General features: G+C 50.3%; 1 protein-coding gene across 2 annotated transcripts; it reads right to left on the bottom strand.

The window, feature by feature from the left end:
• Positions 1-26,285, bottom strand: Unc45b (unc-45 myosin chaperone B). 2 transcript variants are annotated; one of them, XM_005402873.1, is made up of 20 exons: positions 26,177-26,285; positions 25,688-25,855; positions 25,127-25,163; positions 23,568-23,743; positions 22,013-22,102; positions 20,010-20,177; positions 19,589-19,757; positions 18,270-18,440; positions 14,675-14,846; positions 13,441-13,741; positions 12,377-12,471; positions 12,052-12,193; positions 11,271-11,411; positions 9,171-9,298; positions 8,234-8,300; positions 7,365-7,478; positions 6,909-7,024; positions 5,849-5,966; positions 3,336-3,491; positions 1-637 (listed from the first exon to the last, which is right to left on the bottom strand). In XM_005402873.1, exons 2-20 carry the CDS (start codon positions 25,853-25,855, stop codon positions 377-379), a joined length of 2,790 nt encoding a protein of 929 aa, XP_005402930.1. In that variant the 5' UTR covers positions 26,177-26,285; the 3' UTR covers positions 1-376. The 2 variants fall into 2 exon arrangements, with proteins under 2 accessions (XP_005402930.1, XP_013358788.1); XM_013503334.1 differs by lacking the exon at positions 26,177-26,285 and adding an exon at positions 26,019-26,170.
• Between the last annotated feature and the right edge of the window lie 15 nt (positions 26,286-26,300).

Here is a 26,300-nt window from a genome sequence, read left to right as displayed (position 1 = left end):
TTCCAGTACAAGAGCTTTAATCTTTATGATCACACACCTGTTAGTTCTTACCTTACCACACTTCAGCCAACATCCTGGCCTTCAGAATGAGTACAGAAAGAATGACCCAACCTATCTTGTTATCGTGAAAAACATTATTCTAGGAATTTCTAGAACAGGATATATATAAGGAAATGGGGAGCAAAGCAGCCAGTAAAACAATCAAACTTTTCCAGGACAAAGAAGATTCACAATTCAGGGAACAATCAGGTCTTTCCTTTATATTGAGACTTCACTGTTGCTGCTGTGATCTCTAGGTGAACCGACACTCCAGGACTACCCAGCTCAGGACTCTACCCAGTACAGGACCAGCCCCAGCACCCCAGTGAGCTCGTGTCTATGACACCGGCTTAATGAAGCCATAATCCATGCACTTGATGAGACATTCCCGGGCTGTCTGAACCACTGCTGCCTTCTTCTCGTCTGGCTCCTGTTTGCCCACCACAGTGAGGATCTCCAGTAACTCACTCTCCACCAGCTTCTTGGCCAGCTCAGCATCCGCCGCCAGCAGGTTGTAGGCGATGACCAGGCCCCGGTGTTGGACTGAGAGCTGGTCATGTAGGCAAAGCCGCTGCAGAATCTCCAACCACTGGGGTGTCTGGGGAGGGGAAAATGGGTAAAGAAGGATTCAGGGAATCAGTGGAAAGACAGTAAGAGATTTATAGACAAGATAAACAGGAATCCAGGCCACAGCTAAGTAACAGCCATCGTCACACATATTCGGACATAACAGAAGATTATCATCCTCCATCTATTTATTTTCCAAGCTGCTTGAAAACCAAAGAGACAGATCTACTGCCTGTCTGAAAGGAATGAGCATGCAGAGTATTCAGAAAAGAGGATTCTCTCACGGGTACATGGGTAAGGCCTGCTTCTGCTAAGCCAGGTGCTCTTAGAGATGAGCGCTCCAGGCATGTGGGCATGCGCCCTACCAGGACTTTGACTGGAATCTCTCAAGAGTCTCACGTGAATCCACTCCTCTCCTCTTCCTCCATCACCCATCCACAGTTGTGAAGACATCCAGCTACTGTGTATGGGGAAGCAGGACTCTAGACCACTCTGAGCACAGATGAGAGGTAGCGATAAAGCTGGGAGTAGAACCAGGAGGCTGACTCCTATGCCCCTCAATAAACACACAAGAGACAGCAGGGTAGAAGAGGCAGCTGCCTGGGTTTGGAGTCAGAGAGACCAGTGTCCAGGTCCCAGCTCAGCACTTAGCAAGTGTACGACCTGAGCTAAGCTTTTCACCCTCTTGAAACCTTGGGAGGCTCACCTGTCATCTGCTCTGCCTACCTCTGACACTGCGGACTTAATGAGCTGATTCAGGGAAACAGCTTGGCACAGCGGCTGGAGTGTAGCAAGTGTGCAGCAAGTGGATGTGGGGAGAGATGATGGCTTACACCAATCCACGCACTCGCCCCGGGCCTTCCTCACCCACCATTTGTCACCAGAAATTGCTTTCTATGTGTGTCGCTCTCAGATGGGGAGACAGATGCAGAGCGGAAGAAAAGGCAAATGTTTGGTCTGCGCAGACATTTGCAACTCCGCCCTGAGTCTCCTACTGTATGGAAGGAAATGAACATTCGGCTAGTCATAGTAGGGTTCAGGGAAAGTCTCTATGCTGATATGTGGCTGATGATGGACCCAGGGCCCAGTCTCCCCAGGATATCCTTGGGGACTCAAGGGAAGGGGTGGTAGAAACTCAATCAGGATAGGATCCCAGGGAAGGAGGAACTATTGCCTGGTTTCCACGGGTGTCTTCCAACTGAAGTGAGACTGTAGGAACATCTGGCACCCAAGATGGTTGTACAAAATGTGGGTCTGAGAAGCTTCCCATGTCCCCTAGGATGTCCATGATGAGACAGGAATGCAGCCAAGAAATCTGAGTCCATCAGTAAGAATGAAGAAGTGATCAGGAGCAGATTGGCAATGCTGAAGGAGTCCCTGCCCTCCCCAACTAAATGTGTGTCTGGTCTTGGCCTGTTACTTTTCTGCACCTCAAGTTCCTATCTGTAAAATAAAATAACAGCTCATACCTCACAGGGCTGTTAGGAGGATTAATGTGATACATGGAAACACCTGGGGAAACACCTGGCATACAGTAGATGCAAGGGTCACAGAGCACCCATGTGGACCTGCCACCAGGACCACGTGACGACAGTTATTCCAGGAGAAGTGACTGTAGGGCAACAGTTTTGAAGTGTGGCCCCCAGGTCGGAAGTTCATCTAATCCAATCTACTAAGACAGAAGCCTGAAGAAACTGTTCACAAGTTCACACACGCTCCAGTCTTGGGAAGGTTGCCACTGGGAAGGAGGCTGCAGCCCCAAAACCTCACAGGGTAAGTAGTACACAGCAGAGATTCCTGGCGCCAGGACAACATAAGCCCCTTGAAACTTAGAGAACACACACACACACACACACACACACACACACACACCCCTTGAATTGGCCATGTAAGGGACCCTGCCTCCACCCCAGACGTGGGTACATTTTTCCATTTTTCACCATCAGTGGAAAGGAGTGCCTGTGTACCAAGCTCGGTGTGGGGTACAGAATCCTGCACACACTCGTGTCTGTGACTGTCAGCACCATTCCCGTTGTTTCTACTGCAGCAGCCATAGTTGCATCAAGGGAGCTGGTCACCGCATCCACTTTAGGGAACCTGTGGCCTCCTCACCAAACCACAAGTTTCCTGTGATACCCCAAGTACTTTCCCTCCTCTGTCTCGCCTCCTCCCCTGACTTCTTCTTCTTTGTGTGCTGGGAATTGCACCCAGGGCCTCCCGTATGCTCAGCAAGTACTCTACCACTGAACTACATCCCCACCCATTCTACTTTTGATTTTGAAACAGGGTCTTGCTCACTTGCCCAAACTGGTCTTACAGTTGCATCCCTGTGCCTCACCCTCCCAAGTAGCTGGGATTACAGGTGTGTACCACCACATCTGGCAGATCTCCATGCTTCTCTGAGGAGCTCAGAAACCCCACAGCAGTAGTCAGCGTTGTTATTATTGTTGCTGTTATTCTTAAGTAATATGTCTATGCACCAGCAAAGGCAGCGGGTGAACAACAGCCGGAGGGATTAAGCTAGCACACCTGGGCAGTCTAAATAATGAGCACAGGGCTCCACAGGGTACAGCCCCTCCTCCGCTTAGGAGGGAGGAACAGACACCTAGGCTGGGAGGGGTTGACCTGGGTGCTGGCCTCCCAGACAGTCACCAGGGACGCTTGGACTTAGGCTGGGAGAGTCTCTAGAGCTCACCCAGCCCTTTCCAGTCCCCAGGACCTGCACTTACCACTTGGGTCATCTTGAGGCACAGTTTCTTCTGGGCCGCTGTCAGCATGGCCAGGGCCCCGGCAGCTGCATTCTGCACCTTGTCATCATCCTCCCCACAGAGCAGCACCACCAGCTTCAGCCGGTCGTTCCCATCTGCCAAGAACCTCTCCTGAACCTGGGGGACACAGGTACAAGGCTCAGAGAAAAATGTCTCTCACTTACATGTGCCACCTGAAGCAGCTAAAGTTCTCCTACCCAGGATCCCTTGGAGTCTTCCCTTTTTGAGCAGCACACCCATGCCACCTCCAGGAGGCCTTCCCTGATTGGCTGGAGGAAAGGGCTGAAAATCTCTCCAGTGTTAAGGAGAGTAAGAGACTCCCTTTTCAACTGGCTGTGCTCTCTGTTTATATTCAGTGGCCTCTGGCCACAAGGGGCAGAGAGGCAGGCAGGCTGTTTGCAGTGTAGAAAATCCTGTGGAATCTTTCACTTCCCTGTAGGGAGGATTGGAATGTGTGTCCACAGCCCTGGGCCTTCTTAGTCTACTACACAATGAACTCTGCAGGCTCTGAAAGCACAGGGATCTGGGCAGGAGCAGAGACAAATAGGTATTTACCTAGTAAAGGAGAAGTACTGCACCGTCCCCACCAGGTAACAGAAAAGCTTTCCAAGGGCCTAAAAGCAGAAGAGTCGAGCAGGGCCCATGGCCCTAACCTATGCCTCAAACCTCCTCCCCAGGCAGGTATGAAGCCCTCACACATCACTACCTTGCTCTGCCCCATAAAATCAGGTTGTTCAAGCTTGAGGCCATTTCATTGGATCAAGTTTCCAAGATGTGGACCTTCAAAAGGGGACAAAGGTCACAGCCACCTAGATGAGACCCTCCATCTGCATCTCCCTGAAGCTGGGGCAGTAGAAGGAGCTCAGTGTTGTCCCCTCTGGTGGGGGACAGTTGTTACTGGGGAAGCAGTGGCCAGGTCAAGGACTACATTCTTTCTCCTCTTGCACCTTGCTATGGCCATGGCCTTGTTCTCAGGGATGGAACCCCAGCAGAGGTGAGATGTGTCACCACCACACCACCTTAAGTGACCGCTACAGATGCCTCTCCCATGGTCACTCCCCATTCACCACAGAATGAAGACCACTGCCAGGGCAGCAGAGGGCGAGCAGTTCTCAATAACAGGAAGCCTGGAAGCCTGGATCCCTGAGTCATCGCTTGGAAGTGAGCCACCCCAGGCAAATGGGGCTATGATGTGGTGGGCAGAAAATAAACCTCTCTACTACTGATTTTGGTTGTTGCAGAAAGGGTAGGTTGCCTCTTCCTTCACGTTATCTTTTTACCCCACTACCATCGCCCATCTCCTTGGACACACTCTCTCTCTCCCACATTACTGCCAGACCCCAGCCCAACCTTGGGCCAGCCCCACGGTGGACCCTGGTTCCTTTAGGTCCTGACTCTGACAATCCTTCATAGGTTGAGTTTTCCTCCAATGACAGGGAAAAAAATCCAAGACTTGAGTTAAGTATAGAGGCAAGAAAGATTCAGTCTCAAGCCAGCAGGGCTGCCTGGCTTCCCTTCACTACAAAGAAGGGGCTCAGCTTGAAATCTATTGTGTCTGATGGGATATCACCCTATAGGCTCAGCTATACCCTGACGAGAGGAAGTAGACGGATATTCACCAAATGGTTAGAATTTGTCTCCATACTGGACCTGGAGGCCTTCTGGCATGTTCTGAATGTTTTTTTCTTTGAGACATGGTCTTTCTATGTAGCTCAGGTTGGCCTTGAACTCATTATGTAGCCCAGGCTGGCCTTGAACTTGTGATCCTCCTGCCTCAGCCTCCCAAGTGTTGGGACTATAGGCGTGTGCCACCATGCCGGGCTTCATTTTATTTTTATAAACCCTGTTATTATTCTGCAATGAATATCGCAGAATATCATTGCAATTTCACGTTGCAATTTCTCAGGAAACAGGGATAGCTCATTAAGTATTAGCATTTTTAAATATTCTAAAATGGCTTATAACTGTATTTTGGTATTTCTTCATTATTAATAAAGAAATTCTAATAAATACAGTGGGTTGGTGTCGTTCACCTCTAAGAGGTCCTGGTCTAAAATCCTGCTTGCTCTCATGTTATTTAGGCAGAAGTGACTCAGGGAAATAGTTCTTCCAACTCATCTAGTCCAAGCTCTGGAGTGAAAGCCCCAGCTTGGGATAATGTGATGATGTAGCCCCATGGAGTGGGTCGGGGGAGGGTAAGCCAGAAAGCGTCAGAGAAACTCTTGAGTTCTCTGGCTAAAAGGCTACATTGGTTTTTCTCTTTTTCTTTTTCTTTTTGTCATGCTGGGGATCAAACCTAAAGCCTTGCACAAGCTAGGCAAGCACTCCACCACCCAGCTACACCCTCAACCTCGAAATGCTGCTTTAGTACCATCGTCATAGCCCCGTGTCTCATCACGGGCCTGGCTGCGGGCCTGGCTGCGGGCCTGGCTGCGGGCCTGACCCTCTGGGCCTTGATCACACCCCAGTCTCACCTCCTTGCTGACCACCATGTTGCACATACACTCGGTGGCCGCCTGGCGCAGCTGGTCATGATTCTCAAACATGTAGTTCTCGATGTCCGGCAAGGCCCTCTCCTTAAAGATCTTCTGTCTGGGGTGGAAGGACAGAGAAGAAGGTCCTTGAGTTCTCTGTAGTGAGCATCTGGGTTTTTGGCTACCTAAATGCATTCCTCCTCCATCCTGGTGATGTCCCTCCCACATCCTCAGCTCCTCAGCCAGGATGCGTGGGCAGCATTGAGCCCGTTCCCAGCTCCAGAAAGGGCACCAACAGGCACAAACTGAATGACATAACAGTGTATCCTGTCCCCAATAATGGATTCTGGGCCAAATATCTAAGCCCACTGGAGACCTTTGCATTATTATTAGGAAGGGGAAATTCTCCCTTCCCTGCTGGACATGATGCCAAGAAGAGGTGAAGTCTGCAGCTACCTGTGGTAATGAGGGGGAAATGCATCTGAGAATGAAGACAACATACTGGAGAAGAAAAGAACAGAAGAAAAAGGAGAAGGGAGGAGAGGAGAGGGGAGGAGAGGAGCCAGGAGGAGAAGGAAAGAGAAGAAAAAAGGGGAAAGGGGGAGAGAGGAGGGGAGGGAACAGGAGCTAGGACAGCTTTTTAACCCTTCCATCAAGTCATCTGAATCTGGATTACCCCAGACTTTTAATTTACATGAATCAATACATTTCCTTTATGCTTAAGCCAATTAGGGTTGTTTTCCTGTCACTTGAAAAAAAAATGGCAACCCAATATATTCCAAGATGGATCACATGCTATCCCACCTGAACACCTGGATAACTTACTACTTTAGGGACCTGGGCCTGTGCAGCCCTTTGGCTTCATATATTCACTATGCAGTGTTTCCAGACGTGAACTCACATCCTTCCCACTGCTCCTCCCGCCCCATGCCTTTGGTGCTGTCCTCCATGCAGAGCAGTTGTAGCAATATAATGTGTGTGAAACTTCAGCCAAATACTTATGGGACCCCTCTCTCCTCTCCACCCTTATCCTCTCTTCTCACCCCCATACCCCACTCACCGGAGTTTGTCACTCCGTCCAGACAGGTTGGTGAGGCCTAGGAGAGCCTCGTAGTTCTGAAGCCCATCCCTTTGGGTGTCCAGGAGACTCACCAGGGGCCTCACCACTTCATACACCTGTTGGTGGGGAGGTCACAATCGGGTCAGTGGGGGACCACATTCCCCAGTGTCTTGCATTTATAGGTGGCCAGCTTTAAATTTACAAAGCCTTTTCCACACTAGCTGACTTAATTTTCATGATGACTGTGAAAGGTAGGATTACCTCCTTGACTTTGCAGAGGAGATAACTGAGTTTCTGGGTGGACAATCTTCTTTCCAGGCAGACTCAAACCTGGAATCAGGTGACTCCAATTCATCCCCTACCCCGCCCCATGAAAGTACTGTACCCTCTCCCAAGCGGGGTGGTGAAGGGAAAGGCCCCTAGGAGCAGAAGAGACCATTGTCCCAGGCCACCCACCCGCTCCCCGGGGAAGGCGATGTCCGGGTTGGAGACGGCTGCGATCTTGGCGAGTGCGTGGGCTGCCTTCACCTTGCCCACGTCTGTGCCCGCCAAAGCCAGGGGGATGAGGGCCTGCAAGAAAGGGTGCAATCCCTACTCAGCCACAGCCGTCCAGAGGGCCCTCCTGACGCCCACTCCAGCTGTCTCTGTCCCATCAGAAGTTCAGGAGGACGCTGCAACACAATCAAGCCCTTGAGAACCACGGGAAACAGCTAAATACTTAATCATGGATCTACTCCCTTGGTCCCAATGCCTATTATGGTCCCTGCATCCCCACTTCCTCCCACCCATCCATATGTTCCTGTAACTTTTGGAACAATAACCAATAATTGGAGTTTTTCAAGCGGAATCTAATCAACAGCAGCCAATAATTGCGGACCTACTGTTAGATTTACATTTACAATCCCTGTGACAGTCTGAAAATGAATGTGGTTCTCTCACCCATTTTACAAATGAAGCAACTGTCACTCTGGAAGAGTAAATAATCTGACCTAGTTTACACAGCTGAAAAGAGAAAATCAACACTAAACTCAAGTCTGCAGAAAAAGTCTATAGTCTCTTTCCAACAGCAGGGAGGATAAACAGGATTCCAAAGTACATACTGTGGTACCCTTAAATCAAGTAGATTGGTCTGAGGCCACGGCAGAAATACGGAAGATAACTGAGTGGCTGTACTCCAGGTTGGGTTGGGTAGGGAGGGCATGATTCTTGGGCCAGGCAAGAGGCACGCACACATACACACAACCATACACGCATGCACAGACACATGGTGTGTGCTCCTCTGTGGCAGGTCACCTTCTACGATGAACTTTCTCTCGCCCAATTACCTTGCCGCCACCTTGAGCCACAATGGTACCTCGGTCCCTTGGGTTGTCACACAGGGCCAGGAATACCCTGCAGGGCCGAGGATAGAGGAGACTATTTAGTGCACCCGCACCCTTTCCAAAGCACCCCAGCCCAGCCAGTCTGAGCTGGGGAAACCCAAGGACCAACAGTGGAAGCCAGGAGAGGGGAACCTGTGTGCCACGCCCAGAGTGAGCCAACCTGGGGAGACGCTGCCATGGGTGTACATGTCCGGGGAGGAATAAGGCCAAGTGGGGCTGCAGAGGCACCCATTCCCCCGATGGAGACAGCCACGGGCTCCTGGCTGCTCCTTTCTCCCCAGGAGAAACTCTCCACCTCCATGGTCCGGCCCTGGCCTCCTCTCTCAGGTCTCATCTAGCAGTAATTTCTCCAAGCACCCCAGACCCCAGACATACCACAGGGGAACCCCAAAATTCACTCATTCTCCCTCTGTCTTGGTGTCTTTGTGTACCCTACCTCTTTGCCTAGAAACCTTCCCCGCCTGCATTTGGACGGCTTGTTTTCTTCCCTCTGCCAGGAGGCCTTCCTGACTGCCCTCACACGCCCTCCAGGCTGGCTGGCTGGGTGGCTTGTGCTTCAACCAGCCCTCTGTGTTTCCCTGTCATGGTGCCCACTGCACTGTCCTGTAACCATGATGCGCCTGCACCCGCCCAGTCTGCACAGACACCGTGCCTTTAATCTCTGGGAACAAGGTAACCAGAGTGGACAGTGACTGCCTCCTGATGCAAACTTCTGCCTGTGGTAACCTGCTGTGTCACGTCACATTTTAGCTTTGATCACTTTAAGTCTCTCTCTGGGACACCCAGCAGCTCATAGCCTCACTTAGTCTCCCACCGTTTGCATCCTCCCACGCAGGCTCCTGCCCACCAGACCCCCAGGCCCAGCCTGCTGCAGCAGCACCTGGCCAGCAGCTCCTTGGTCTGGTCAGTAAGGATGGCGTTGTCTGCTTTCACCATGCAGGCCAGGGCGGAGATGACACCTGCCTTCAGGAGCCGCTTCACGCGCATGTCTACAAAGTCCTTCTTGTCCTGGGGGAACAAAAGGGTGGCCATGGGGAAAGGGCCTGGGCATCAGGCCAAACTGTTCTGGAAGTAAAAATGGTGCATTTGTGATTTCTTGTGGTAGGTTAAGTCATGGTCCCCAAAGATGTCTGCAACCTAATCCCTGGAGCCTGAGAATGTGTGACCTTCCATGACAAAACAATCCCAAGCAATCTCAATATCATCACAAATACCAGGTGTCTCAAAACAATCACAGGGCTATAACTCAGCGGCACAAGTGCCTGCCTGGCAAGCACAAAGTCCTGAGTTCAATTTCTCGTACAAAAACAAAACAAAACAATCTCGGGATCACCACAAAGCAGTAGGGTCCGAGTAAATACTAGGAAATGTGGCAACTGAAGAAGAGGTCAGAGTAGTTCAAGGTCATAAGGCAAGGAACATAAGTGGCTTCTACAAGCTGAAAAGGGCAAGGAATAGGATGCCAGAAGGAACCAGCCCTTGACTTTAGTTTAACTCAAGTGAACAAATTTTAGGACTTCTGCCACTTGAAACAAAAAGAACATCAACCCAATACATTCACCGTCTACCTACTTCCAAGATGGAAAGATAACTGAGCCCCCAGCCACCCCAATAGACACCTTACTATTTGTGCTTTCACTGCACTGTTTCAGGCAATGTGCTATGGAAACAATAGGGAAAGAATACACTTCTCCGGGTTCCCTTTGCAAAATCACCTGCTCAGAAGTGCACAGCCCATTGTGCTGCTGGGAACATAGGCCTCTCCTCAGCCTCGCTCTCCCCACCCCCAGTACAGAGGCCAGGGAGCTGATGCCATAGGAAAAGCAATCCCAAAGATTCTCCTACTCATAGAGGAGTGAAATGAAAGAGAGATGATCCAACTCACCAGAGGACCCAGATGTTGCTTTTTTTCGAAGGCTGACTTTCCACTGGGGAGGGGGTGGTGAGTTGTGGGAGAAGATACAGATGAGTGAAAGGGGATGGATGGCAAAGGGGGCTGATGGGTTGGATTTTGCCAGAAATACAAAGCCAGCCCAAGTTGGAGTCACCATGACAGATAACTCTCAGAGCGGGTGGTCAGGAAGAAGGGACGTTGTGTGCCATGTCTGGGAGCACACGCGCACTTCACAGCAGCAGAATGTGCTGCACACCCTTGCCGAGATGAAATACGATGCGATGATTAAAAACTGATTCCAAGAAGGAGATGAGATGGCAAAGTGGAAAACACGCAAAGGATTTTCCCAAGATTGGACACAAGACAACTACATTCTGGTGATAACTAAAGAGAGAGGGAAAAAAAAGATGCACAAGGGGAAAATAAAGCCTCTAGTGGCTAATGCAGCATGCCAGAATGCCAACAGTGGTCATGCGTGATAACCTCCTGGTGAGTGCTCTTCCTCTGCTCTGCTGCCCACCTTTTTGTTTGTTTTGCTACACAGGCGTATTGCTTGGATCATTTTACAAATCTAAATGGTTTCACTGGCTGGGGCTATTTTGTAAACATAGGTACAGTTAAATCACATACAAATCATATACTTGTGTCCAGGGAATTATCATATCTTTGTGTTGGGGGCCCAAAGGGATGGGTGACATCTGGGCTAATAATGCTGACCCAGATCCTTCCCCTACTCAGCAGCCACTTCCCCAAATCCAGATACCCCCGAAAATCAATTTCTTACATCTTGGAAGCATGAAATAAAACCATCTCATAGCCATGAAATCAATTATATGATCTGTAAAATGTTCTTCATGGCTTCATTTGTTTAGTCAGACTACAAAATTGTTCTCTTTCCAAGATAGAAAATTAAAACAAAAGCCACAGGCGCCACCTGGTGGGGGAATTCGCCATGTCCTCTTCAAACAGTCCATATTGTAACCTCAAATCACATCCCTCACCCTGCACACCACCATTTTTCTGTTCCACTACCTCCTCTGGAAGTCTGAGGAAGCAGGCCCCCTGCCAGGCTGTGCCCGTACCCACCTTGGGGTGCTCCTCAGGCACATGCTGCTTGGAGAACTTGGCAAGCTGCACCAGCTCAGGGATGACCTCCTTCACATCGTAGCTGTTGGTACAGTTCACCAGGGTGGTGGCCACTGAGTACAGGATGGTCTTGTCACTGGTCTGAAGGCACCGGGTTAGAAAGAAAGGCAGAAAAGCACTTTGGAACCAGGCTGTTCTTTCAAGACAGCTTCCTGACCAGCATGCTGGTGGCTTTGGAAGGAGCACATTGGTGGGGCTCATCTTGCAGGAGCACAGCGGTACAGAGGGAGAAGAATCTGCCCTGCTCCTTAAGCCTGGGCACAAATGCATCCTGAATCTTTCACAGCACCCTTGAGAGTGTGATGAGGAGTTTTACCCAGCTCCTTGCTTGCTGCCTCTCAGGAGCGCAGTCCCACACACTTCCACCTGCCCAGGTGGGGCTGGTTGGGCCGCGGACACCCTCTGCGCTGACCCTGGGAGGATCCCTCCCACATTTGCACAGCAGCTGAGGAAGCACTGCCACTGTCCCTCCCCTACAACCTCACACCTGAGGGACAGTGATAAACAAGGACATCCTCTTCATCACCCTCCCCCTGCCTAGAAGCCATGCAGAGCATCCAGCTCATTTACAGCCAGGTCAGAGCAGGACCAGAAGAGGGAAGCGCCAGTCCAGGTTTGCGTGGTGGAGGGGTTGAGCCACGACAAAGGCACAGCAGGACAGTCGCTGTGGACTTGGGTCCAGAAGCCCTCTCCCGTGGCTGGAGATCAGAGCCACACTTGCCTTGGCCAGCTCGAACATGGCCTGCAGCGCAGGGATGTCCTGGACAAAGTCGTCCTTCACATCAGCGTCCAGTGTGAGGTAGGCCAGGCCCTCCACTGCCCAGCGCCGGGTCCGCGTGTCTATGGCACTGTTGCACAGCCACCTAGAAGAGGAGAGGAAGAGCTGCTGGGGGAGGTTGGGGCGCCCAGCAAGAGTAAGGTGATTTCAGGATAGCAGAGAGCAAGTGGGGCCCTTCTTACCCAATATCCACTAGAGTGTCCCCGAGACCCCCGCGTGCAAGCCCAGGAGGGACAGAGGGCCCAGGCGGTACATACAAGCCCCTTACTTGCGGCACTGCTTGGCCAGCTTCTCGGTGGACCCTTCAGCAAACTGCCTGAGTCCGTAGTCTGTGCCACCCGCAGAGCCAAGCTTACAGAGCCCCTGTGGAGAAGGCAAACACACACAGGATCAGCGATGTAGAAGCCTGAGGCCAGACCCCGCTCACATGGGTCCCTGTAGCCAGAATACCTCCCTGTTTTCTCCCGCTGGGACAAACCTCTCTGAATTACACAACTGCCTCAGGTGCCACCGCCTCTGCAACGCCTCTCTGACACTTTAGGTTAGGGGAGGCGCCCACAAAGCTAAAGGCGTAGCGAGGGATGGTTGTGTACATCCATATTCGCAGCATTTGGGAAGCTGATGCAGAAAGATCACAAGTTCAAGGGCAGCCTGAGCTACACAGTGAGACTTTATCTCAAAACACACAAAAAAATGCTGGAGGCTTTTACCTGCCCTGCTCCTCCTCCATTCTGACCTCATAGGTTCCCTAGCCACATCCAGCAACTGCTTGCAGTGGTCCAATAAGTGCCCAAGAGGTTGTCATTGGGGAACAAATCCAGACTTGCTAAATGTAACCAAACTGGACTCTTGTCAGGAAAAAAAACAAAACAAAACAAAACAAAAAAACTCTTCTGGAAGAGAAAATTCACCACGGCAGAGGCTGAAATTAGTTTTTTAAAGTTTCATATAGATTTGAAAAAAAGATCAATGGCTGTAGTCTCTGTAATTGTTTACAAGATAAAGAAAAGATCAATAAAAATAATTTCAGTAAAATGAAAATGGAAAAAATAAAACACGTTTAAATTTAACTGCGCCACACAGATGCTTACTAAGGAAACTGACTTTTTGGCGTGTGCTCTGAAAGCACTTTCTGGACAAAGCTCATCAGTGTTCCTGTCCTCACAGGACAGGGAACATCCGCTGAGTCAAGGACCACCCAACACTGCATGTCACCCTTCCACAGAGGCCTATGGGTGAGGCTGGCGCCCCTAGCGTGTGCTCCTCACTTCATCCTGGTGACCCAGTGTCTGGCTCTGGCCTAGGTAGGCAGGGAGTACCAAGCCCACTTACCACCAGTGTGCGAATCTTGATCTTCTCATTTTTGGTAGTCTTGTAGATTTGTTTGAGCAGTGTCACGCCATTGGTGATGATGAAGGTGGCCCGGCTGAGCTTGGTGGAGGCGTGGATGAGGGCCTCCACGGCCACCAGCTGGTCCACCTCCCGCTCTGAGCCACACAGCGCCACCATCATTTCCATCACACCTTTCATTCCCAGCAGCTGATTGCCCAGGTCAAAGGGCCCCTGCAAGATCCCAGATACAGTCTGGATGGCGATCACATTCTTATCCATGTCCTGAGGGTCAAACTTGTTCCTAAAACAGAGGATAAGAGTTGGCAAGAGAATTGGCCCAAGGGGAAAAGAGTGTTAGATATTGTGAGAGTTAAGCTTAATTGTCAACTTGATTGGCTTGGGAGGCACCAAGCTTCCTGGCCCCCATAAACTGAGCCACTTTGCCCTGCACACTTCCACCATGATGTTCCCACCTTGGAGCCAGCTGATCATGGACCAAATCCCCTGAGACCGTGAGCCAAATTTAGCCTCTCCACCTTTAAGTTGTGGATGTCGATATTGTGTCCCAGCAATGGGAAAGCTGACCAATACAGATGTGAAAACAGACAGACCTGCCACTCCTGTGCTATGTGATGTTGGGAAGTTCACTAGCTCTCTCTGAGCCTCAGAGGGATGGGGCCTTGCATGTACTAGGGAGGCACTGCACTGAACTACAGTCTTTGTCCAGAAATATTTTGACACTCCTCCCTTCACACAGTGGAACCTAATTCTCTCCCTTGAGACCAGACTGGAAGTAATGTGGTGGAAGTGATGATGTGTGTCCACTCAGGCCGGAGTAAGAAGACACTGCTCTTCCTCTTTGTCCTTTAAGAGAGCTCATGCTAGGGAAGCCAGCTGCCACGTGGTAAGGACTCTGCAGGAGCCTATGAAGAAATCCTGTCACCCACAGCCAGCACCAAAGAGCCAGCCATGTGAGTGCGCCATCTTGGAAGTCTCTCCTGCCCCGCCCCAGTCCAGCCTGCAGATGATTCTAGCTCAGACCAACCTATGACTGTAGGTTCATGAGAGACCCCAAGCCAGAATCACCCAGCCAAGCCGTCCCTCAATTTCTGTCCTGAAGCAAGATAAGAAGTGTTTATCATTCTTTTGAGTTGCTAACTATTGGGATAACTTTTTACACACCCATAGATATCTAATACAGGGCCTGGCTCTGCGAGGCCTCCGGAGAACTCACGTGATGTACTCCTCGCAGATCTTGCGGAAGTGCTCCCGCTCTGGATCACAGCGCAGGTCATCGTAGAGTTTGTTGATGAGGATGGAGGCCAGCATGCAGGTGTTGTCGGTCAAGGGCAGGCAGGAGGGCAGGTCTGGCACCTGCCCTACGACCTTCAGGATCTTCCTCAGGCCTGTAGGGTGACAGCAAAAAGTGTAAGATCCCAGATGGGCTTTGTCCTCACAAACACATGCCTCACTCAGCAATGTCTTGTCTCAGGCTTCACTCAGCCCTGGCTGTGGGCAGCACATGGCTTATCCAGAGTGCAGAGGGCACTGGAGTGGGGACAGGAAACCCGGGATGCCCGCGTAGTTGTGTCCTACCCTGTGCACCCACCTCCCCTTTGGGGTCTCTACTTTCACGTGGTCAAAATCAAGATTAACAAACCTTGGAGGACTGGAGCAAGGATAATAGTCTATGGATCGATGTATAGAATCTTCCTACTGTACTATTTTATGTTCTCTTTTCCCTGTGACTCAATGTCTTTAGTTATAAAATAGAAATAACACAGCCTACCTTACAGCACTTGAGGACTTAGATAAGAATATAATGTGGGGCTGGGGATTTAGCTCAGTGGCAAAAAGCGCCTGCCTGGCAAGCGCAAGGTCGTGAGTTCGGTTCCCGGTACTGGAGAAAAACCAAAAACCAAAAAAAAAAAAATAAAAAAAATAAAAAGAATATAATGTGTAGAAATGGCCTAGTGCCAATACAGAGACATTGTTATCAGTCAGTTCACATCTATTATTTATTCAGTAAACACTATATTTGTTATTTATTATTATTGCCCCTTTTCATCTCTTTGGTTAAAGGATCATCAATGGCTTTCTCCATGAGACTAATTCAATGGTCATATATTTGTTAAAATAAGTGAAAGATTAAATGAGCACCTGTTAGGTGCGGGCTTTACTGCTGTACAGAAAACAGGCTCCTAAAGATGACAGCAGAGAGTGACAAAAGATGACAAAGTACAGAGTAGAGACACTGCAGATGGCTCCAACAAAGTAAGAGTTGCAAATTATTTTGAGCACTCACTAGGTGCCAAGAGGCCTATCCATGTTACCTGATTCAATCTAACGATAAACCTACCAGTTGGGAATCATCATTACCATCTTTCAGAGCAAGAAAACCAAGACTTGGAAAAGTCAGGTAGGTTGCTCAAGGTCACAGACCTGGTAGGTGACATGGTGACATGCTGATGACCCTCTCCCCGTAATATCTAATCAGAGCCCAAGGTGTTAACCATTGGACAACACTGCCTCTGGGACAAGGGACAGCTTGACCTCAGAGCCAGGGTTTAGAGGGGGCTTGGAGTTGGTCAGATCAGGGATGGTACTAGAATATGGGAAGAAGAACATTAAATGTAAATGCAGGGAGACATGTGACTCTGCATGTTAAAAGGGACTCAAAATGCCCAGCAGCAAATGTCATGCTGTGTGTCTTTTACCATCCTAAGGGAAAATTCTGTCTCCTCTCTACTACTCTTCTCAGCACTTCACATGTGACGCCCGCTGGGCGTCCTACAACACACATCAACTCTGACACTGTCTACCTAGGCTTCGCACAGACTCCACAGGAGAAGAGCTCATCCCAGGGCTGCCTTCACTTCAGCCTGTGGTGGCAGGTGGCAAGACCTAGGTTTTCTATAACTTCTGTCCAACCTGGCTACCAATGGAAGCCCGCACCATCCCCTCTTCAGCTTGAGGAACTTGCTAGAACAGCTCTCAGAACTCAGGAAGACAGTTTACTTATTAGATTACCAGTTTAGTATAAAGGATGCAACCAGGAATGGCTGGATGGAAGAGAGGCACAGGGCAGGGTTTAGGGAAGGGATGTGGAGCTGCCACACCCTCTCCGGGTACGCTGCCTTCCCAGCACCTCCATGTGCTCCCCAGGCAAGAAGCTCTCGGAACCCCTGCGGTTACTTTTCCTAATGGAGGCTTCCTGTTGCAGACAACTGATTAATCACTGGCTGTTAGTGATTAACCCAACTCAAAGCCCTCTCCCCCCACCGCTCACCTGAGGTCAGAGGTGTGGTGGGAGCTGGTGGAAGAAAGTTCCAACCCTCTAACCACAGCTCTGGCTCCCCTGGCAACCTCCTCCCCTCCATCCTGACCCCCAGCCTTTAGTCATTTTGTCAGCATACGCAGACATTTAGCTCACAGGAGGTCCCAACAGTTGTAAGAACTGCACATCAGGAAACAAGTGCAGAAAACAAACACATATTTCTCCCCCCACTTCTTCTCCTTCTCCTTCTCCTTCTCCTTCTCCTTCTCCTTCTTCTCAAACAGAGTCTCACTGTGTAGTCTAGTAGTCCAGGCTGTCCTTAAACTTGTGATCCTCCTACCTCAGCCTCCTGAGTTCTGGGATTACAGGTCTATGTCACCATGCCTGTCTCAAACATGTATTTCTTATTCTGTCATAACCACCTACTCAGTGTTTGGCAGGGCTGAAAGGGACCTGATGAGCCAACCCAAATGCCCCAATCTGGTGCCCAAAGGCCCATGAAATGCACCCACTCCACCTCCCATCACATCCCCAGTCTCACCTCCCACTTCTCCCTGCCACCCTTCCCGAGCTTTGAGTGGACCGACTCTCTTCTGCTATAACACTCTGACCTTCCTCTTCATCAATCATTGTCCCTTCCCTACACCAAGACCACAAGAGCTCACTTCCGGTTTGACCTCTGAGCGGTTCTCCTACCACTGCAGATTGCACTATACAGACACTCAACTCTGCAGCTTTGCGTCAACGTGTTGGAATTTTAAAATCCACTTCATCTTTACTCAGGTGCTATTCATTTTGGTGCCCTTCACAAGAGCAGAATAACAAATATTGCTCCTCAATCTCTCTATCCTATAAACTGTGTGGCTGAGTCTACAGCCTGGTGCAGAGAGAAGGGGTCATTGCTGAAGCTCTATGTCTGTAATTTATTCAGAAAAGACCAGAGCTGGGAAGGAGATCATGTAGGGGCATCCCTCAAGCACTGCTTGGTTAAAATCTAAGCATCTGCATGTGTACTTTACTGGGATCTACGAAGAAACAAACAAGAGAAATCCAATATCAGAAGATATCAAGCCCGCAAAAGCTGATTCAAGTCTCACGGTCTGTGTTATAAATCCTGTGGGCAGCCGAACCATAGCAGATGATAAAACCACAGATCTGATTCCTAAACAGTTAAAGAAGTTGATTAAGGGACAGTTAATACCCTGGAGCCAACAAATTACACAACTATCTGCCAGAATCTTTTACTATTCTTGGTGCTATTTTCTCTCTTCTAGAGGCCTGGGGAGTATTTACCAACCATGAGACTGCAGGATGTTATCCTGTGGTTGATGGACTCCTGCTTGTTTTTTGAACATGACCCTATTTTGAGGAGACTCCACCTAGATGCTTTGGTGTGTGCTTGACATTTTCTAGGTATGCTGAGGCCCTGAATTCTGCAACTGAAGACTCCTCCAGACAAGAGCCTTGCCTCTTGAGCTTTCTGCTCAGTGCCAGGTACCATGGTGTCCACTAAAATGACCAGAGTGAGCCCTACCCGCCCCCCTCTCCTCACCATTATCCACCACATAGATGGTGCGTGAGTTGTCATGGATGGCCAGGTCCTTCCTGGGGACGTTCTTATTGAGCAGGTTCAGCGCCTGGTCCCTGCCCTGGCCAGACACCTTCTTGCTGACCAGCATGTCAAGCAGGTGGGTGGTGATCTGCTTCAGGTCCTTCTTGGTATCTGAGGAATGCAGGACAGGCATGAATAGAGGGCAGTAGATTTTGGTTTTCTTTGGGTTTTTTGTTTGTTTGTTTTTGGTACCAGGAATCGAACTCAGGACCTTGCACTTGCCAGGCAGGTGCTTATGCAGCTGAGCTATATCCCCGGCCCTGGAGGGGAATAGAAAGTCTTGGGTAGGTAGGGTCAAGAATGACAGAAGCTTCTAGAAAGTTCCAGAAATATTGAACCCACTGCTTTCTAGATATGTGAATTTCCTGGGAGAGTGTAATATTGTTCATGTTACCACAAAAAAGGAGAAGAAAGTCCCTGTACAAGCCCAAGCGTCCTGCAACTATTCTGAGCATGGTTTTCTACCACAGCTCATTCTAGCTTTGAACAGCTCTGCTTCTTAGAAAGTCCTTCAGCTCCAGGCTATGACTGGCAGAGGTCCAGGGACATAGTAGGTAGGTTTTTATTGTTCTGTGTTCATTTTTGGTTTTGATGGTAATAGGGATTGAACCCAGAGGCTCGGCAATGCCAGGCTAGCACTCTACCACTGAGCTATGTCCCATTCCCATTTTTATTTTGCAACAGGGTCTCACTAAGTTGCCCAGACTGGCCTCACACTTTCAATCCTCTTGCCTCTGTCTCCTGAGTAGCTGGGATTACCATTGTGCTGGGCTGCGTGATGTACTTCTCAATAAACAAAGTTAATAAAGTATTTTCCAGAAAGGAAATGGATACTCTTCATAGACATTTCACTCCCCTGGAGATATATCAGGGTGTTCTGGGAGCCTGAATTCCAGTCTTTTCCTGTGATACCAGGATTTCCCTGCCTGCCAGTAGATGCGAGAAGACCAAGGTCTGTTCTGCTTCTGTTGTCTGATATCCTCAGACTCAGAGGGACTTTTCTTCTCATTTCTCCTGTGTTAAGGCTTAATAATATTCCTATACGCATACACTGTGCCACACTTTCCACATCTCGTCCTCCGTGATGGATGCTGGTTTGTTCTAGCTTTGGCTGCTGTGAGCATCACTGTTGTGCCTTGCCTTCTTTTATCGGCACAAAATACCGGGTCACCTCCACACACAGGAAATGCCCATTCTGAGGTGATGACTGACTCTCTCCTTGTCCTTCACTTGAACCGAAATCGAAGGACCTCTCCTACCTAGAACCAGGGCCTCCTCCTTCCCCCGGTGCTCCTGCTTGTCCTGCCCAGACAGGGAGTCGATGATGGCCTGGAGCAGGTTGCACACGGCCAGCGACAGCTCCTCGTTCTCCACGGCCATAAGGCTGCAGATTCGGTCTATGCGGACTGCGTGCAGAATGGCCGTGGTCTGGACCCGAGGGAGGAATCACAGTCAGCAGCCCTGCCCAGCCCTTATGGCTGCCCCACTCCGCACCCCAGGGAAACGAGCCAGGAGCCAGTGCTCCATGGGGCCCACAGTGTGGGAATCCTCGCTTCAGAGATTCAGAGCTGTTCCATTCAATACAGTAGCCCCTTGCCCCAGGTGCCCTTGCAGGGCTTCACCCGCAGACCCTTGCCCTCACAGCCCTCTGCACAAAGCACCGCGTCCCCAGGTCCTCACCCTGGCTTGGTGGCCACTGCACATGCCCGACAGGGTCCGCACCGCAGCCAGCACCAGCTCAGGCCTCTTAGTGTCCAAAAGCTGCAGCAGCAGGGCCACTCCATTGTTCTGGAAGATCCTCTCGGCCCCCGCCTCCTCCCGGCCCAGGACGATGAGGTTGTTGGCAGCCTGGAGACAGAGGCAGTGAGTGTGAGACAGAGCTATGACTGCAGAGGCTTGGACCATGGGGCTGATGCAGTGACTGGGCCTTCAGAGCACGGCTACCTTCTCCCTCCTCATAACCCCTCTCCTGGAAACACGGCCCCAACACGCAGTGCAGAAGAAGTCAGAGGACCTTGCAGAAAGGCCAGTGTGATGAGATGCACTGCAGCCATTAAAGTGGTGGGTTAAAAGCTACAGAGCCACTGGGGGAAAACACCAACAAGGAGAATCAGCATCGTGTACTCACTCTGATTAAGCTGACATTGAAACAAAATTGGGTAGGCCTGTTTACGGGGGGCTGGGACAAGACTGGGAAATGAAGAATTTTTACTAAAGAACCATTTTCCTTTAACATGTTTCCTTTCATATGGTCTCGGCATGTCTTTTTGCCCACGCCCCAGTTCGGGGCAGTCTGAAGTTGCAGGGATTCTCAGGAAGGGGGAGGTGGTGGGCAGAGAGAGAGTACTAGATGCGGCCTGAAAGCCCAGGGTTTGGGCTCTGATTCTGCTACCTGCTAGCTGTGAGGCTGCGGGGGAGCCGTGGTACCTCTCTAGGCCCCCAACGCCTCATCTGAAAACTTTGGCAAGTGAGCTAGATGGTTCCCAAATTGCCCTCCACCCTGAAGTTTCAGAATTGGGCCCAGATCTGGAGGAGGAGGCCTCAAGCAGCACCTGAGAATCCAGGACTGAAAGAAGAACTCAGAGGGCAGAACGACAGGGGCAGCAGACAGAGAAATCCAAAGGGGACCTGGGCTGCTGCCAACTATGACTTTTGTTTATTTGTTTGCTTTTGGCTTTTTAAGAAGGGTCTCTATGCAGTCCACGTTGGCCTTGAACTCCCTATGTAGCTCAGGCTGGTCTTGAACTAACAGGTGTGTGCCACCATGTTCTGCTGACTTCATTTTTCAAAACCATTATAGGCCAGGTATGGTGGTACACACCTGTAATGCCAGCACTCCAAGAGGCTGAGGCAGGAGAACAGCAAGTATAAGCCCACCTTGGGCAACTTAGTGTCTTAGCGAGACCCTTTTTAAAACAATAAAGAACAGGCTGGGGATATAGGTCAGTGCAAAGGCTCCATCTTCAATCCTTAGGACAGAAAAAGAAGTTATTTTATCCGTAATAACTCGTTATGCCTCCCAAGGGTTTGTTATGTAAGATATTTGCATATCATATGGATTTACTGACCCTAAAACTAACAACCGTCCCCCAGGCATTGCTTGTCAAGTTCTTATAAAGGCATAACACTCAGATATTCAGTGTTTTTCCTCTGAAGGTAGACTACAAAGGGCTAGAGAAAAAAATCACAACAAATCGAGTTAAGAAGATCACTGTGTATTTTAATGTTTCAGAATGTCTTCTTTGCAATATTTCCAAATGAAACAAAACCATATTTGAAAGTGTTACTGTTTTTCGGGGCTGAATTTACAGTGAGGTATTTCTTTAGGCACAGGACTTAAGGAGACACAAAAAAGTCATCTGGATACATAATATTTAGAGCAATATTTTTAAAAAATCAGTATCAATGCCAAAAACCCATGATGAATGAAACACTATAATTTTAAATAGAGATCAGTTCCGAACCTGAACCGTGGCTGTCCACACCAGATTCACTCTCATTCTGGTCTTTCTGATGGTTAGCTTAACTTTAGGGCAGTTTTCCTCCAGATTCCTCGAACACACACACACACTCTCCCTAGCTCACCCTCTATGGTCCAGGCCCTGCGTTCCAAAGAAAGGGCCTAGGGCGGGAGGCATCGGTCCGAGTGCGCCCTCTGCTGGCCAGCGCCGTGCGGCACTCACCTTTTCCCGTTTTTCTGCCTCGCTGTTTGGGTCCAAAAGGATTTCAAACATCGTCTGTACCCTCGAGTCTGTGGAGAACTGCACGTGGAGCTGAAGAGAGAAAAGGGTGCAGCGAGGGGAGCAGGTCAACATCATTTTGGTCGGCTCATCTCGGTAAAATTTTAGCGTCTACTCTGAGCTCCGGTACATCATGCACTGATTCATTAAACAAACGTTAAGTGACTAAAGACAGCACGCTGGACAATGTTTAGGATTCTGGGGAGATAACGCTGAGCAAAATCAAGTCCTTGTGCACAAAGCTCACAATTGGTCCCATTTGCTTATCACAAGAGTCCTGGAAGAGGAAGACCATCAGCCCTGTTTTAGAGCAAACAATCAGCTGTCAGACATTTATGTAGGGACAGAAGTAGAAATGTGTCTCCAGGTTCATAAATCTGAAGCGGCTTTCAAGATCACTTGGAGCAAATTGTGACTGTCACACTCCCCGCCCTGACCCCAGGGCTCTGGTCTTTCATACAGTGACGTAACTGATGGTCTCACCAACACTTCTTGGTCTACTGCTGGTCTACACTCCCACCTCTCAATGGCTCAAATTTTTTGGGAGGTGCCTCATTCGTCTGCCCTCTCTGATCTCTCCTCCGTGTTTCCTTGGCCCTGAGTCTGCACCCTGGTCAGAAGGCTGTCACACTGGTGTTACTGAGTGTGCTAGTTACTTTTCTCTGGTTGCTGAGACAAAACACCCAGTGCCCAAAATTAAGGAAGAAAGAGGTTTTAGTCCATAATCAGCTGGCTCCCAGGCAGGGTGGCAGGGCACAGGGGCAACCATTCAAGGCGGCAGAAAGGCAGAAGCTGCAAGAGCAAAAAAGGGGAGAGCAAGCCTCTTTTCCTCCCTTATAGTGTAAGCAGGCTGAGGATGTTCATGAAGTGAGGACCTTGGCCCCCTGCTGAGTCACTTAGTTAAACTTCCCAAGTTGACACAATGTATCAACCATTACACAAGTCTGGGAGCAAGGAGCCAAAGGATCAGTTGCCCACCTCCTCACATGAAGAAAACCAACACTCCAAGGGGTCCCTCAGAAAGCCAGGAGCCCAGCCAGGACGAGCACGCAGGATGCCACACCTCTGGTCCACGCTCTCCCCACCCCACTCCATCTTCCTGCAGGAGATGTCATGTCCCCCTGGATCCCGACCCCTCTGTCCCTCATCAGTGTCCCCTGACTCCCAGGTAGTTCATGCTGCATTCATTCTCCTCAAAGAAGATGACCATGTGGCAGACGTACTATGTGATCTTAGTTTTTGCAGATTCCATCTGACTTAAATGGCCCACATTCTAGCCCCAGCTGACGCGTTCTCTGACAGCATCCCTGCACCTGTCAGTCACTCACAGGGATGTGCACTTGCTCAGCTGCACCGCAGAGCCTGCAGGTGCCGTTTGCTGTCCCAGCTCAGAGTGTGGAGGTGGGGCCAGCTCTGTACGGAGGCTCTGTGTCCCTATCAGTCTCCACTAGGAATGGGATGGGGGCAGCAAAGTTTAGCAGGAAGGAGTCCTGCTCACCTTCTCCTGGATGCTGGTGTTGAGCCTCCTCAGCGTCTCCTGGAAGTTCTGGTTCCGTGGCTCGAGGGTGGCACAGCGCTGCACGTCCTTGAAGGCCTGGTCCAGCTTCCCCAGGTGCTCGAGGGCTTGGCATCGTCGATACAGAGCCTTGATGTCTGAAGAGTTGATGTCAATGGCTAGAGAGGAGGGGCACAAGCAAATCCTTAGGGAGCCGTCTCCCCTGTTACCTGCCCCCAGCACTTGTGGACGACCTGGCCCATCCCTCTGTTGAGGCAGTGAGATCCAGAGAGTGAAGATTGGAAGAGAGCTTAAGCATCACCTCATCCGATTCCCGATGCTCTGGTCTCTGCTACAGAATCCTTGCCCAGGGATTGGTTAGTCAGTGCTTTCCTCCAGCACTGGGGAGCTCCCTCCCTCTCAGGGCAGGTGGGCAGTGCTATCACAAAACCCTTCCTTCGTCTTTCCCAAAATATACTTCGTGTAACTTTGTCTGTCCACACATGTCCTTTCTCCTTTGATCCTGAGTCCAGCCCTGGAGGTCCTGAGATGAAAGCCAATCCTTCCTCCTTGTGACAGCCTTTTAGTATCCTCTCTGTCCCACCGAGAGTTACATTTTCTGGTCTAAATCTGAGATGTGATCAAAAGGCAGTCTCGGGGGCTGGGGATTTAGCTCAGCGGCACAGCGCCTGCCTGGCAAGTGCAACATCGTGAGTTCGATTCCCGGTACCAGAAAAAAAAAAAAAAAAGAAAAACCAAAAGGCAGCTCTCCGTCCCACCTAGGAGTTGTCTTTTTTGGGCCAGATATGAGATGTGATCAAAATTTACTGTGAATGCTTAAATAAAAAGTATTTAGGACAGTAAAAGACATACTGTCATAACCCCCTTCAAAATACTCCTCTCACTTTGAACACACTTATCCCATTGTTCTTGTCACATTCTGGAGCAGCTCTGGAAGTCCTCTTTCCTGGGGGTCATAATGAGGTACGATAAAACATACAGTGAATGCAGCAGCCAAGTGCCATCCACAGGAAAGGCAGGCTCACTAAAACATTACCGTGTGTCTTCATCCTCTGTATTCATCAGACCTGGCACCGTGAGAGTACTGTCTCATCCTCGAAGTCAAAATGATCACAAAAGGTAAATCTTTCGAATCAATTCAGGATGTTGAGGCAGCCACAACAGCACAGCTAAAGGCACTCATGAAAGAGGACTTCCAGAGCTGCTTCAGAAAGCGGCAAGGACAACAAGAAAAGTATGTTTGAAGCCAGGGGTAGTATTTTGAGGGGGATTCATGGCAGTCCAACTTTTACTGTAATGATTTTTAAAACTTAAACATTCATTACATTTTTAAATCACACCTCGTATTACTGCTTCTTTGAACTGCTCTCTACAGAATGTTTCCTGTCCCTCCTGCAGCTGCTTCCCTCCCTCCTGAGCCCACCTCCGCCTGTATCATTGCTTCTCAAAAAAATAAAAAAGGTAACCAGATCAAAATTAAAATCCATCACAGTGCATGCTGGGAGAATGTGCGGGTCAAGGGCAGGGCAGGGGCAGCTCACCTCTGGAGGCATCTGCAGCTGCCTGGGCGTAGCTCTCCTGAGAAACAGGGAAGAAAGAGAGTCAGTGGGGGCTCAATACAGAGACCGACCCTGAGTGTCACCGCAGACGGGGGAGGGGTTTTTCCAGGGAGCAGCAGGCTGTGAGCCACCTAGGTGTAGCCCTAACCAGGCTGGAGAAGTAGACAGGTTTTGACAGCAGACAAACCTGGGCTCAAACTGGCTTGGCTCTGCGGCCTCCTGGAGGGGCCTGAGCAGATTAACCAAGACCTCTGCGCCTTGAGCTTTGTGTCTACAGTATGAAATCGTCATACTTGCTATCCCACTGGATGATCTTAAAATGCTAGAAAATAATGCCAAAAGCAGCTGGAGCTAGGCTGCTTAGATCAGGATGAATTTCTGTCTGTCCAGAGCAGTGGGTCTGGTGGCAGCAGTTGCTCTTCTCCAACCTGAGGGGTTCAGGTGCGATGCCTGGGACTAGGGCATTCCCATCAGACAGGCGCCCCACAGCCCTGCCTCCCAGCCCGAGTCCTCAGCCCGTGTCCTGCCCGCCATGCTCCACACCGTTTTCAGGCCACAGGCAGCCCGGTTCCGATAGAGTGTGGCCAGCAGCGCCTTGTCCTTGGTCAGCTTCAGGGCTTGGCTGTAGCTCTTCGTGGCTGCCTTGTAGTCCTGGAGCTGGAAATGCTGGTTCCCTTCCTCCTTCAGCTGCGCTGCTTCTGCTTCTGCCATCTGTAGGGAGAGAGCAGCCTGGTCAGCCTGTTGCTCCAGGCCCAGGGCAGGGCAGGACTCCTGGCCTGAGATCCAGAGCTCCAGATCCAACCCTCACCAGAGTGGAGGGTGGGGATCCTGCCTGGAATGGACCCACCCGCTACCACCCCAAATCCTGAAGGACCTTATAACATTGGCTTGGAGCTTGATCCCCCGTTGAGAGGGTGTCAGCACCCCTGTGCTTCCTTCTTTGTCCCTCCCAGCACGGTGGATGAAGCCACCGCACCAGAGTCCTGAAGGTTCGCAGTGCCTCCTCCCTGCCCAGCTCCCGGACCAGCTCACCCTCTCAGCAGGGCCACCTCCTCCAATGCTACGCCTAAAGTCGCATCCACATGGGCCAGAGGCCTCAGTCTCCCCTCCCACCCCACCCGGGAGACTTTATCACCCCAGCTGGTGGCTCCACACC

Source organism: Chinchilla lanigera, unplaced genomic scaffold, assembly GCF_000276665.1.
Source record: "Chinchilla lanigera isolate Chin_1 unplaced genomic scaffold, ChiLan1.0 scaffold00080, whole genome shotgun sequence".
NCBI lineage: Eukaryota > Metazoa > Chordata > Mammalia > Rodentia > Chinchillidae > Chinchilla > Chinchilla lanigera.
The sequence above is the reverse complement of the archived record's forward strand: the minus strand, read 5'-3'. Positions and strand labels throughout refer to the sequence as shown.

What these genes read in the sequence shown, in the direction of transcription:
- Unc45b (XM_005402873.1), bottom strand. Translation starts at nt 25,855, where the DNA reads ATGGCAGAAGCAGAAGCAGCGCAGCTGAAGGAGGAAGGGAACCAGCAT. An exon ending in CTGCCTGTGGCCTGAAAACG is followed by an intron (nt 25,164 to 25,687) that starts GTGTGGAGCATG and finishes CCTGTTTCTCAG; the next exon opens with GAGAGCTACGCCCAGGCAGC. An exon ending in ACATGGTGGTCAGCAAGGAG is followed by an intron (nt 3,492 to 5,848) that starts GTGAGACTGGGG and finishes TGTGTCCCCCAG; the next exon opens with GTTCAGGAGAGGTTCTTGGC.